The 13522-nt window shown below is 39.0% G+C and overlaps 1 protein-coding gene across 2 annotated transcripts in view; it reads right to left on the bottom strand.

The window, feature by feature from the left end:
- gabra2 (gamma-aminobutyric acid type A receptor subunit alpha2) overlaps positions 1 to 13522 on the bottom strand; it is a 197428-nt gene that overhangs the window by 24419 nt on the left and 159487 nt on the right. For both annotated transcript variants that reach the window (XM_033028049.1, XM_033028039.1), the window contains exons 7-8: positions 12420 to 12563; positions 5715 to 5867 (exon numbers count right to left, since the gene is read on the bottom strand). In XM_033028049.1, the coding sequence (XP_032883940.1) occupies positions 5715 to 5867; positions 12420 to 12563 (297 nt within the window). The remainder of the gene's footprint in view (positions 1 to 5714; positions 5868 to 12419; positions 12564 to 13522) is intronic.

Here is a 13522-nt window from a genome sequence, read left to right on the forward strand (position 1 = left end):
TTTTTTTACACAGGCATATATGATGCTACAATTCAAATGAAGAGAACAGATCATAAAAAATGGCATCAGCAGAGGCCATATTGGCTCTGATACAAAACATTCCACACAGGCGCATTCACCATATCCTTTGAAAAATTGTCTTCCTTAACTAGTCTCCCTCTTTCATCGTGGACAGTATATTTGACTGTATCTCATCTATTTCCCAAGCCTTTACTCTAATTGCTTCTTATCTTAGAGAAAGGATTGATGGTATTCATGGTCCTCATCTTCTATCTACATGTCTCTGTATTCAACTGATCAAATTCTATCTTCTTTAACAGAATTCCAGCTGTAGACAGAAGATGTTTTTCCTCCTTTGATTGGGTTTTTTAAGGAGGAAACAAAGGCAATCAATGAGGCTAGGGTGGTGGATGAGGTCTACATAGATCTCAGACTGGCATTTGATAAAGTCCTCCATGATGGGCTAATCTAGTAGATCAAAATGTGCAGAATTAAAAGTGACGGTTGTATGCATTCAGAACTATCTTACTGACAGAGGGTTGTGGTGAAAGGGCACTATTTAGGCTGGAGTTGGTGGGACCTCAGTATGCAGCAGGGATATGGATCAATTACAAACAATGGATAGATGGAGTTTAATCCGAACAAGGGCGAGGTGCTGTACTATGGGAGTTTGAATGTAAGGAAAAAATATATAATTAATAACATAACATCTTAACAGAATTGATGTACAGAGATATCTTGGGGTCCAAGTCCTTAACTTCCTGAAAGCGGCATTACAAGTAGATAGATCGGCAAAGAAGGCATATGGTATGCTTGCCTTAATTGGTCGGGGCATTGAATGTAAGAGTAAAGGTGCCAGGATACAGTTTTAATGGACTTTGATTCGGCCACATTTGGAGTACTGCGTGCAGTTCCGCCCCAATACAGGAAGGATGGGGAGGTTTGGAAAGGGTGTAAAGAAGGTTTATCTGAATAATGCCTGGATTAAGCTGTATTAGCTACAGTGAAAGGTTAGGTCCATTGGATTTCAAACTAATCTAAATTAAGTAGAATCCATGTAGGTGTGTCTGAGGTGAAAAATGTAACCTGGTGCAGTGTGTTTGAAGAAAATGTTTCAGTGCAATGTGTTTTGCAGCAATTTTTAATTTGTGATTTAGCTAAGTATGGAATCTTATAATCCAGTGAAGTGTTAATAAACATAAACCAATTCAATTTTTTTTTACATTAACTGTTACTTTTGATTTCTTTTTTCTTGAATTTATTTTATTAGAAGTGATTGTACAGGGATAAAGCGATCGACATAACAATTATACAATTATTGTACAGCTTCATTTTTAACGTTAGAACCTAAATTTTAAAAAAAAGAATAAAGCAAGAAAAAGACCCCTAAGCTACCATAGAAGTGCAAGAGAAAAGAAAAGAAATAAGAAAAGAGAAGATGGAGATATACCTCCCCCCCCCCGCACCCCCCCCCCCCCTCACCCCCCCCTCACCCCCCCCTCACCACCCACCCCCCCCCTCACACATCGCAGGCATCAGATTTAAGTTTGTGTTTAACCATTCTGTTGTTGCAGAAATTCAGTAAAAGGGAACCATGTCTTAAGAAATTGATCTGCTTTTTCCGCCAAGACTAATGTTTTCCAAATGTAGCGTCTCGGACATATCAGTAATCCACATCTTCACTGTAGGGACTGTTGTCTGTTTCCAAAATTTGAGTATTAATTTTTTCGCCGTTATTAGGCCGTAATTGAGGAAACGTCTTTGACATACCTAAAGTGATCAGTTTTATATCTCGTTCCAATTTAATTTTAAGTATTTTGGAGAAGATATCAAATATTCCCCTCCAGAAGTTTTGTAATTTTATACAGGAGGAGAAGGAATGGGTTATAGTCGCTTCTTGGAGGAGACATTTGGGAAGATCTTGTTCAATTTGGACTTTGAGTAATAGAGTCTGTGCAATATTTTAAATTGTATCAGAGAGTGCTGAACATTGAGAGAGCAGTAGTGTATGTATAGAAGGCTTTCCTCCCAGCTATCTTTTGAAATTAATAAACCCAATTCGTCTTCCCATGCTCACCTATGCCTCAGAGGATGGGATGTGTGCAATTAAAAGAGTATTGTAAATGTAGGATATTAACTTGCTTGTATCAACCTGTCTATTCATGCATTCATCTAGTATATCTGGACCCATAAAGTGACAGTCTTGTGTATATGTTTTCACATAGTCTCGGATTTGATGATATCTAAACAAATTACTTGCTTTCAAATATAGAATGTCTCCAACATCAACATTTGATCGTATTCAATTATTTTATAACGTGCTATTTTTACTAAAAATATCTTAATTGAATGTCACATCCTCTTCTTTGTGTATTGCAACATGTTTAGCAGGTGTTCAGAAAGATATTGACAAGCAAAGGAATCGTAGTTGAACCTGTAATGTTGATGGAGCCAAAGCACATTCTTATCTGAGGCAAGCTTTCAACATTATGCAGATCCATTGATTTATTGTTTCTTAATTCTGATTCACAGATATCCATTCTTGATATCCCACAGAGAGTTGACATTGTCAAAGATCAATGTCTACAATAACTGCACACGGTATATGTTCCAGAGGAATCGGGCAGACATATTGTTTAAATTATTGCCCATATCTCTAAATATTTATTCACTAAGATCTTACTAAAATCATTACGTTGAGGTGTGATAAACGGTACCCGGACGTGACGCCGACAGACAAGAGGCCGAAGCAAAGAAGTCAAAGCCAAAGAATGGAATGGAAACGAGGCCGAAACAACAATAAACCGAAAGAGTCCGAAGACGAAACTCCTACTCACCGAAAGGATGGGACGCCTAAATGCAAACTAACCGAAAGGGCGGGACGCCTAAATCCCAAGGAACCGAAAAGCTGCGTCGCCTAAAATCAAACTTACCGAATGGCCGCTCTGTCGAAATGCCACCTACCCGAAAGGCGGCGTCGCCTAGAGGCCAAAGGACCAACTGCCGTTCAACAGAAACGGACATGACATTGCCAGGGGCGGGACTTGTCAGCGATTGGACGCGGGTGTCTGGACCAATAGCTGACAAGTCCCGCCCGCCGGCAACGTCAAGTCCGTTATTGGACGTTTCTGTTGAGCGGCAGTCGGTCCTTTGGCCTGCAGGCGACGCCGCCTTTCGGGTAGGTGGCGTTTCGACAGAGCGGCCATTTGGTAAGTTTGCTTTTAGGCGATGCAGCTTTTCGGTTCCTTGGGTTTTAGGCGTCCCGCCCTTTTGGTTAGTTTGCATTAATGGCATCCCATCCTTTCGGTTAGTAGATGTTTCGTCTTCGGACTCTTTCGGTTTATTGTCGTTTCGACTTTCCAACAGTGCAGAGTCCTCCTACTGTCCTGTCTGACATTCATCATTCAACCAACACCATTCAGCAGAAGATCCAGTCAGATATATCCTCTTTGCTCTCCTCTTTGCTAGCGTTACACATCGATACATATATATATATAACAGATAATCAAATCAAAACTTCCTAAAGAAGTTCCATTATTTCTTCATTCAGTCACCCATCTAACAACGGCTATACGCCACTCATCGCAAAATAAAACCTGCAGTCATCACATTACATTTCCTTTGAAATTCATATAAAGGTACCATAAAGAAATCATAGGCCATTTTTTAGGAGTGTAGTGGAGAACAATATTATACCCTAGTTAGATTACTGAAATTTTCATCTGTGACAAGGCTAAGGAATTCAGTTAGCTGGCGTTTTTTACTGTATTGGAACTATGGAAACCAATTGTTTCTGGAAGCAAATGTGATTTTGCCATTTCAGGTTGAATTCACATCACTCGGGACATTTGAGTAGATGTCTGCAGTTAAGATCCACCATCGCAATAAAGTCTTACCAAGAGATCAGCTACATATAAGATGATGCTGGGATGTTACCTGAGAAATTAGGTTTAGGTTTATTAATGTCATGAGTACTGAGATACAGTTGATCACTGTTCTGAGGATCAACGGCAGCAGATCATTGCCAGAATACGAGTCATGAGAGTTGTGTTCCCTTTCCAAAAGTGCTTCCTGAAAGGGACCACTCCTCAATCCAGTGCTGAAAACTTGCCTGAGATAATTTCCTTAAATCTTGCACAGTCTCCTCTGGGCATCCCCCTCCATTGTGCCACTATCCTAACTGCAATCACCCTGTTATCAGAGCCATGCTCCTCGGGCACCTCCCATCTGGCTCCAAGTCCTGATCCGGTGCCTGACTGCATGCCCACCTCCCCCACCCGATTTCCATAGACCCAGCCCCAGTCCTGGACCTATGTGTTGATACTTGATTGCTTATGCTTGGATGTGATTGAATGTTGCAATATGGAGTAAAGAATCAAAAGCAGTTGACATGCTATGCAATGATCCTTTAGTATTTAATATCGCAGATTGATTTCTAGGTCAAAATGTTTTAGAATTGACAGATTTTAATCAGATCTTCGCAGAGGCAAACAACTGGTGAGGTGACTGTTAATTATGTTTAAACTGCTTCAAATTTATTCTAAAGATATCCCAATTGTTGAAAATCATTCAATTTTCCCTTACAGAACTATTCAACAGCATCAACTTTGGCAAAATACTAATTCCCTATATTTTTCAGTCACTAAAATCTATGTATAAGAACAGATAGATTTATTTTTAAAAATTAACTTATATTAGTGAACTCATGTGATAAATCTAGAAGCCTTCTCTCGCCCACGACCAATCAGATAATGTATTTTATTTGTTCCTGACTAAAGTGTCCCGTAATTTAAGCATTGATTCATAGTTTGATCACAATTAGATAGTAACATATCACTATATGACATCAATAAATGGTATAAGAGAAAAATAATTCAGTCCCTATAACTGGTCTACTCATCATAAATTAATTTGAGTCCTAAAACATAGATTTTGACCTATTATTTTCAATAATATTACACACTATGACTACATCCCAACCAAATGCATAGGTTAAGTCATTTTCTAAATTGATACTATTGCCCTCTTATTGAAATAACTGTCCATGAATGATCTTACATTGTGGTGTCAGCCTAATTTCTCCATGATGAACAAACCTTATCGCTTCTGCAGTCCACTAAATAAATGTTACATTTTAATGAACGTTTGTTGATTTGCCTTCGTCCAATTTTTTTTTAAACATCGAAATGCAATATATAAAATAATCATCATCAATCTCAAACAAATGTACAAATATAACTCTTCAAATTCAATGTGTTCTGCATGTCACCAAGTCCCGGTTTTAAAGTGCTGTGTCACTTGCAAATACACATACTAATGCAAATAAAGAAACATTTACTACAATTAGTTCAGTGAGGCATTTCACAGATTAGAAAAGCGCTCCACTGATACAATACGATCGAACTTTATTTATCCCAGGAGGGAAATTGATCTGCCAATAGTCATAAAAAAACAAAGTATATGAAATTAAAGTGACGAGTGGAAAAGGATTGGGGATGTGTAAAAAGATTGGGAAGGGGGGGGGGGGGGGGGTTGGGGGGGAGCCAGTCTGTGTACCCCACAACAGAAGGAGGAGGGGTTGTACAGTTTGCTGCAGTGTTCTGTACTGCATCTTGGTGGAACCACTCTGTTGCTGAAGGTGATTGTACTGACCAGGCTCTGTACATTGCACACAGATTGTACAGGCTCTTGCCTGATTGTAAGACCTTACTTACCAAAGACAGTCCTTGCAGGCACTGACTCTCTGTTCAACCAGAATGACACTTGTGAGAGTATGACAGTCATGATGCATGGCAGGTAGGTCTGGATCACAAAGTATCCGATTTTTCTTTTCAGATGGAAATATGTTGTCATGACTTTATATTCGCCTGAAATGAAAAGCAAATCAAGAGTGGGTTTGCAATGTTAAATTAGATCAGTTCTATACCTCATGTTTTATTCCGTTAATTTACAATACGAAATACATGACAAATGCTACATACTACAAGTACAAATTACAAACTTATTCTACCTTGTTTAACCTGAAATGACCAGTGAGAAAGATTGAGTTGATTAATTTTGTTTTTCTTTTGGCTGTTGCATTCAGAGTGAAGAGATTCATACTTCAGTAAATGTAACAAAACCAATTATTAAAAACACGTACCCTGTGAGATATGTGGATATAAAATCATTTAATTGGAATTTATGCTCTTAGTTTATAGCAGAGAAATGTAAAGGTTTTCAAGGACATTTGATTAAACTTGCTAAATTACAAATATTTATAATGACAAGTTACCGTATATCAATTTTACTAGAGACCTCCAGATCTTTACAAGCAGAAGTGCACACAGAGATATTATCCTAGACATTTAATCATGATGCACCTATTTTTATTCAGGGGCATAAAATCAATCAGCAAATGCAACTGGGATGTCGCAGTGCCACAAGTCACGCATGACCTTTATTCATTGAGTCCTGTGTGTGCTGGGTGCAGAGATTTTGTCAATCCATTTGCCAAACCTAACTGACACCTACCCTGCAAAACAGATTCAATTCACACCAATTAAACAGTACCAGGGTGGGCCACACATGAGAAAGCAGATCCTTACACCAGTTGCAATTGTTCACTGGATATTTGTTGCCAAATTCTAGCTTAGTCAATAAGACTTTTGGAGCAGATAAATTAGTTTTTCTGAACAGAAAAAAAAAGAATCCATCCTTTACCAACCATGAACATTTGAGACTTTATCATTACCCCTGGAGCACTTCAGTATAACCAGATATAAGATAGAGGCTGGTGGTAAGGCTCTCCTTGTAACGTAGATTAAAGCAGAGAATGGGTAGCGCTATGATCAAGAGGATCTCTTCCATGGAGTTGACCAAGAGTCAGGCTCATGAGTCCAATTCCTCTCCAGAGCCGACAGCTGCTTTCAAAACCTGCCATAACAATGACATGTCACTTTCTGAAGACAGTGTCTGGGCTGCAATGTTTGTAATGAATGCCATCATCACTTTGAACTTCTTAGATCCAGACCATCAGGAATGGGCTGGGTTATTAGCCACATTTAATATCACAGTGTATCAGAGATGCTCGTTCCCAAAAGCGTAAGAACATCACTACCATCAACAGGAACATAGGCTTCTTGAAGGTTCAGGGAGTGATGAGTGCATCCAAGTGGCACTTTAAGCTCCACTTGAAACACAAATGCTATCATTTTCTGAACATCCATATAATTGCAATATCATATGTGCATGAACGTCCTGTGCCAAGTCCACTGTGCTCGTGGTATTTTACTGTGATGGGTAATTATGGGTAATGGGAGTCTTGATGGTCCTATTCGAAGCTCCTCAAACCAGACTTGAATCTCATTCCTCAGGTAGAACATCATTATATTTGTCCCCATGAAATCGTATAGAATGCAGCGGAGAGTTTTGTAGGGTAGTCAAAACTGAATTCCATTGTCTGGATCCCTTGGCCCTCAATACCCAACACAGATTACCCAACACTGTACTGTCATCCGTCCCCTTTGATCTGTGTTTTCACACCTTACCCTTCCATGTCTCTATGTCTCGCTCTCTTCTGACTCTCAGTATGAAGAAGGGCCTCAACCCGAAACATCACCCATTCCTTCTCTCCAGAGATGCTGCCTGTTTCGCTGAGATACTCCAACATTTTGTGTCTATCTTCTATGTTATATAATGTAGACAGCTGAAGGTCACAGACCTTCTCAGCAAGAGCGATAAGGAGCACAAAGTAAGGAAGAAAGACCTAATAGTGATTATAATTCCTGTCAGACCACATCTTACTGCCTTCAGATTCACTGAGACCCCATTCTAGGAAATCAGCCAATGAAAGATTGTGGGTACACAAAAAAGCTGGAGAAACTCAGCGGGTGCAGCAGCATCTATGGAGCGAAGGAAATAGGCAACGTTTCGGGCCGAAACCCTTCTTCAGACACAGAAAGATTGTGATCTATTTTAAAATTCCTCATAAGTTGACATATTCATTTGAGAGAATTAAATACATAACAGAACTTTGGATCTTGTGCATAACAGAAAACAACATCAAAGACAAAAATGGCATGTTCCCCCACTTGTACCCTATCTCTTTACAACTGTGGTGGCATTTTAACATGCCTCATCATGATAGCTTTGCTGAACATGATGCCAAGACCAACTCTGATCGAACTGTGCATAGTCTATATTCCTCCATTCCCCCCTTGTCCATAGGCCTATGCAAGTCTAAATGTCAGTATTGTATCTGACTCTACCACCACCCCTGGCAGTGCATTCCAGTCACACATTTATGTAAAAAAACCTGCCCTCCATGTCTCCTTTAAACTCACCTTAAAACTACGCCCTCTAGTATTTGATTTTTTTATCATGGGAAAAAGATTCTGACTGTCTACCCTATTTATGCCTCTCATAATATCTCTTCTATCAGGACTCTTTGTAACCTCTGGCATTCCAGAAAAAACACACAAGGTCTGTCCAAACTCTATCTGTAGCTAATACACCCTACTGCAAATGTCAATAAACTATTATGGTAAACCTCCTCTGCACCCTTTCCAAAACCTTCACATCTGCCCAGCTATGACAACCAGAACTGCACACAGTACTCCAAATACAGCCAAACCAAAGTCCAATAAAGCTGCATCATGACTTCCTGACCCTTATGTTCAATGCCCTGACCAACGTAGCATACAATATGTCACTCTGCTCTTTACCACTGCTCATGTTGCCACTTTCAGGGAGTTATGGACTTGGATACCAAAATCCTTCTGTACATCAATGTTGTTAAAGGTCATGTCATTGATTGTATATTTTTCTCTTATATTAAACCTCACAAAGTTCAACATCTCACACTTGCTCGGATTAAACTCTATTTGCCATTTCTCCACCCATTTCCGCTATATACTTTGATGGCCTTTCTCACAATCTACGATCTCAGTAATCTTGGTGTCATCTGCAATCACAAACAGCAGAGACCCCAGCACAGATCCCGGCGGAGCTCCGCTGGTCACAGACCTCCAGCCTGAATATTGATCTTCCACCACACCCTTCTCTTCTGTGAGTAAGGATGATAAATGGTAGGGAATTGAAGAATACAGTTGAACAGAGGGATCTGGGAATAACCGTGCATAGTTCCTTGAAGGTGGAATCTCATATAGATAGGGCGGTAAAGAAAGCTTTTGGTATGCTAGCCTTTATAAATCAGAGCATTGAGTATAGAAGCTGGGATGTAATGTTAAAATTGTACAAGGCATTGGTGAGACCAAATCTGGAGTATGGTGTACAATTTTGGTCGCCCAATTATAGGAAGGATGTCAACAAAATAGAGAGAGTACAGAGGATATTTACTAGAATGTTGCCTGGGTTTCAACAACTAAGTTACAGAGATAGGTTGAATAAGTTAGGTCTTTATTCTCTGGAGCGCAGAAGGTTAAGGGGGGACTTGATAGAGGTCTTTAAAATGATGAGAGGGATAGACAGAGTTGATGTGATCAAGCTTTTCCCTTTGAGAATAGGGAAGATTCAAACAAGAGGACATGATTTCAGAATTAAGGGACAGAAGTTTAGGGGTAACATGAGGGGGAACTTCTTTACTCAGAGAGTGGTAGCGGTGTGGAATGAGCTTCCAGTGGAAGTGGTGGCGGCAGGTTCGTTGGTATCATTTAAGAATAAATTGGATAGGCATATGGATGAGAAGGGAATGGAGGGTTATGGTATGAGTGCAGGCAGGTGGGACTAAGGGAAAAAAATTGTTCGGCGCGGACTTGTAGGGCCGAGATGGCCTGTTTCCATGCTGTAATTGTTATATGGTTATATGGTTAAACTAGTTCTGAATACATATGGCCAAGTCATTGTTAATCTTGTGCATCTTAATCTTCTGGATCATCCTGCCGTGGGGCACCTTATGAAATGTCTTACTAAAGTCCATGTGGACAACATTCATCTTCCTATCCTCATCAATCACCTTTGCCACCTCTATCAAGTTAGTGAGACACTACCTGTTGTGTACAAAGTCATGCTGACAGTCCCTAATTAACTCACTCCCTCCAAATAGGGCTAATACCTATCCAGAAGAATCATTTCCAATAGTTTTTCCATCTCTTACAGGAGCCTCAACAGCCTATCCTTACCTGAATTATCCTACTTCCCTTCTTTAACAATGGAACAAAATTAGCTAGTTCTCTAGGACCTCATGTATAGCTAGAGAAGACACAAAGATCTTCATCAAAGCTCCCACAATCTCCTATTTGCCCTGTCCCAATAACCTGGGATAGATCCCATCTGGAGATTTGTTTACCTTAATGCTCTTTAAAGTCCCCAACCCCTCCTCCTTCTTAATCTCAAACTACCCTTGCATATTAGTATTCTCCACACTGATCTTACTGTACTCCGCATCCTTCTCCTTGGTAAAAAACAGACGCATTAAGTGCTCATTTATTACCTCGTCTACATCCTCTGAATCCAAGCACAAATTCTCTCCTTTCTCCTTGAGCAGACATACCTTCTCCCTGGTTACCTTCTTAGTTTTAATGTAGGTATAAAAAGCCTTGGGATTTTCTTTAATCCAACTCGCCAAAGCCATATAGTTTCAAGTCATCACATCTGCAAAAATCAGGCCAATACTTGTACCGTTGAATAAATGTAGCTTTAAATAGATTTTTAGTTGCTTTCAATCAGACTAAATTGAGAGTAGACACCCAACTGGATTCAAACATTAATGTTAATTTAAACAAATCTGCTGCATTTATACTTGTTCATCAAATGAGCAAATAATTACTGTAGCATCACATTTCAATTTAATTTCCTGTAGCTTTTTTGAGAACTCCAAAAACTCTCTAAACAGATCAGTTCCAAATGACATATCCTGTATTCCAAAACACTGCCAAACACCATGATAATACTAAATACCTACTCAAAATCATGTACAAATTATAAATCAGTGTCTTGCACTCCGCTTGTTATTGCTATTTACTAATTGTTATCTGGGTATCCTTTAAAATGTAAGTGAATATTCTCTGATTTGTAAATAACCAGAATTGAAGCAATGAATCAGGTGGCAAGCCCATTGAAAAGAGGCCTTCGGCATTCATAATGTAGCAGCTACCAATTTAGGTGTGAATGAGGCTGAGTTTGCGGTACATAGATGTATATTGTACATCTAACCCATACCTACAGTTAGTCCAGGTAAAGAGCAGCGTTTCATGTAAATTTGGTGAATGCAGAAATAAGCGTCCTTTTCCAGACTCCAAAAAACAAAATTAATGCTTGCATAATTTCTCCTAACCTTTATACTTTATCATCTTTTCATTTCAGAAATCCAAACTTTCTAGAATCAGGCAGTGGGAACTTGTAATGGACATCAATTTATTGTGAAATGTATTTGTCTTTCTGATATAATGTGAAAGTTCATAGAAATTAATATATTTAAAACATAATATTTATTTTCCCCCAATAATTACAAATATAAAAAGAGACACAAATGTTATTATGTTCTCGTAGATCAAACACAATGATGGAACAATGAAATTCTTACTTGAATTACTTGAATCGTTTATAGATATAGCACAGAAACAGGCCCATCGGCCCACCGAGTCCACACCGATCATACTTGAGAGTCTTATGTATAGTGGTACCTGTACTGAACTGTGTACCTGTATCTCGATCCATGATAAATAAAGTATTTATCTTTATCTATATTTAATCTTTAAAATTCTAATATAAAAATCAGTCCAGTCCCCTTGGTTTCAGGAGACCTACGCTGCTTTGGAAGCATTGGGAACAGTATTTCTAGCTGCCCAAGTAACATGGTTAATAGAGGTTACACAATACAGTATAACCTTTAGTACAATGTTGGTTAATTATTGTGGTTTTCCTTGAGTAATACATGTTGGGGCCTGAACCGCAGGTGCATCAAAAGGTTTTTGGAACAATGCCATCCTACTATTCTGTCGGGAGTGGATGGGGTGGGAGCAGATTAATCTAGCAGGCTACATGATGGCTACTTCATTATCAATAACTTTCTAAACAAAATATGGTGCAACAGGGCAAACAGGAGACCATCGGAATGATGTAGACTCTATACGACCGGGAGCTGGTGAGATGTCTGTGGGATTCTAACATGTTAGAGGAGATGATATCCTGATGTGATATGACAATGAAGAGAGGGGTGAGTGGAAAAAGTGTTTGTGTATTGAATTTAGAAACAAATCCCCAGAAATCTGGAATTCTGACAGAAACAGACTCTGCCAGAAAACAACATTTATTCCAAAATCAAAATAACTCGCAATTCCCAGTAAAACATGCATTTCCCAAATGATAACTGAAGTTCCTAAACATGTTCCGATGTTTAATACGATAATTTACATGACTTTTCAAGGAAAATATTTTGTGAATGTCAGTACTATTTTTCTACAATTCTATTTACAAACCTGTACTGGACCTGATAAGTTCTTCACCCACAGTTTGTCCGAGTAGGTCATACTGATTCAGGCGAGAACCATCTTCTGCAACCTCCACGGATTTTGCTGGTCCATAAGTCCAATTGTAATTCACCTCAAAACGGGTATATGCATCTGCAAATGCAATAAAGGTAGTTTGAATTGTGAGTACAGAGATTATTGTCTTTGGCTTAAGCACTACTCATCCCCAGAGTACATAGAGTCCACCAGGAGAAACAAAAGCAGAAAGCAGACATTTTTCTTCCTTCAATAAAACTGCTGGCAATCAGTGCCTGATTCTCAATAAAAGTGAGTCAATGCCTCATAGGGTTTCTAAACACTCTCTAAATTAAGGGGCATCATTACAATGTTCAGATTAAAAATAGAAACAATGCTCCAGAAATAGCTCTCATTGCAATTGCATTAAAAGACAGCTATGGTGGGTTCATACAGTTATTTATGATTTAACGGTGCTGATATTCTTTCCTCAAGGATTATCCAGCTCTGCTGCACTTCCATTTGCCTAAGAAATATGATCAGGCATGATCAGAAAGACCAATCCATGAGGACACTGCTTGCATTAAAATCATTAGAAAATAAATCAACAGGTACTACATCTGCAGTTTTGATTAGAGCTTTGACAATAGAGCCTTGAAATATTTTCCCCTCTAAATGGCGTAATAACAATATTAAGGGATGGGAATGCAAAGATATTTAAAGAAAATTAGTGAAAGGTATTTACTGCTCAATATTCTCCAAAATAAACTCTCCAGTCCTGATATTTCTCAAAGGTTCTCTGGGTCTCCTGCACTTCTACCTGTAGAAGCAGATTTCTTGGAGGTTCAACAGGTCTCTTGTTGGAGTTCCTGCAGCAGCATGGGAACATTTCTAACATAACTTTTGCTACCTTCTTTTTTCTTTTTTTTTGTGAAATTGTTCACGCATCCAAATTTTGTATCTATTTATATCCATTTGTCACTCTGCCTCAGCAATAAAGCACTGGTGTCTGGCACAGCAGAGTGAGAGCAGAGTAAAACTCGTTTTAATAGATTTCAAATTAATTTCTTAACTGCACAAGAATAAAATGCTAATGT

This window comes from Amblyraja radiata, chromosome 1 (genome assembly GCF_010909765.2).
Source record: "Amblyraja radiata isolate CabotCenter1 chromosome 1, sAmbRad1.1.pri, whole genome shotgun sequence".
Taxonomy (NCBI): domain Eukaryota; kingdom Metazoa; phylum Chordata; class Chondrichthyes; order Rajiformes; family Rajidae; genus Amblyraja; species Amblyraja radiata.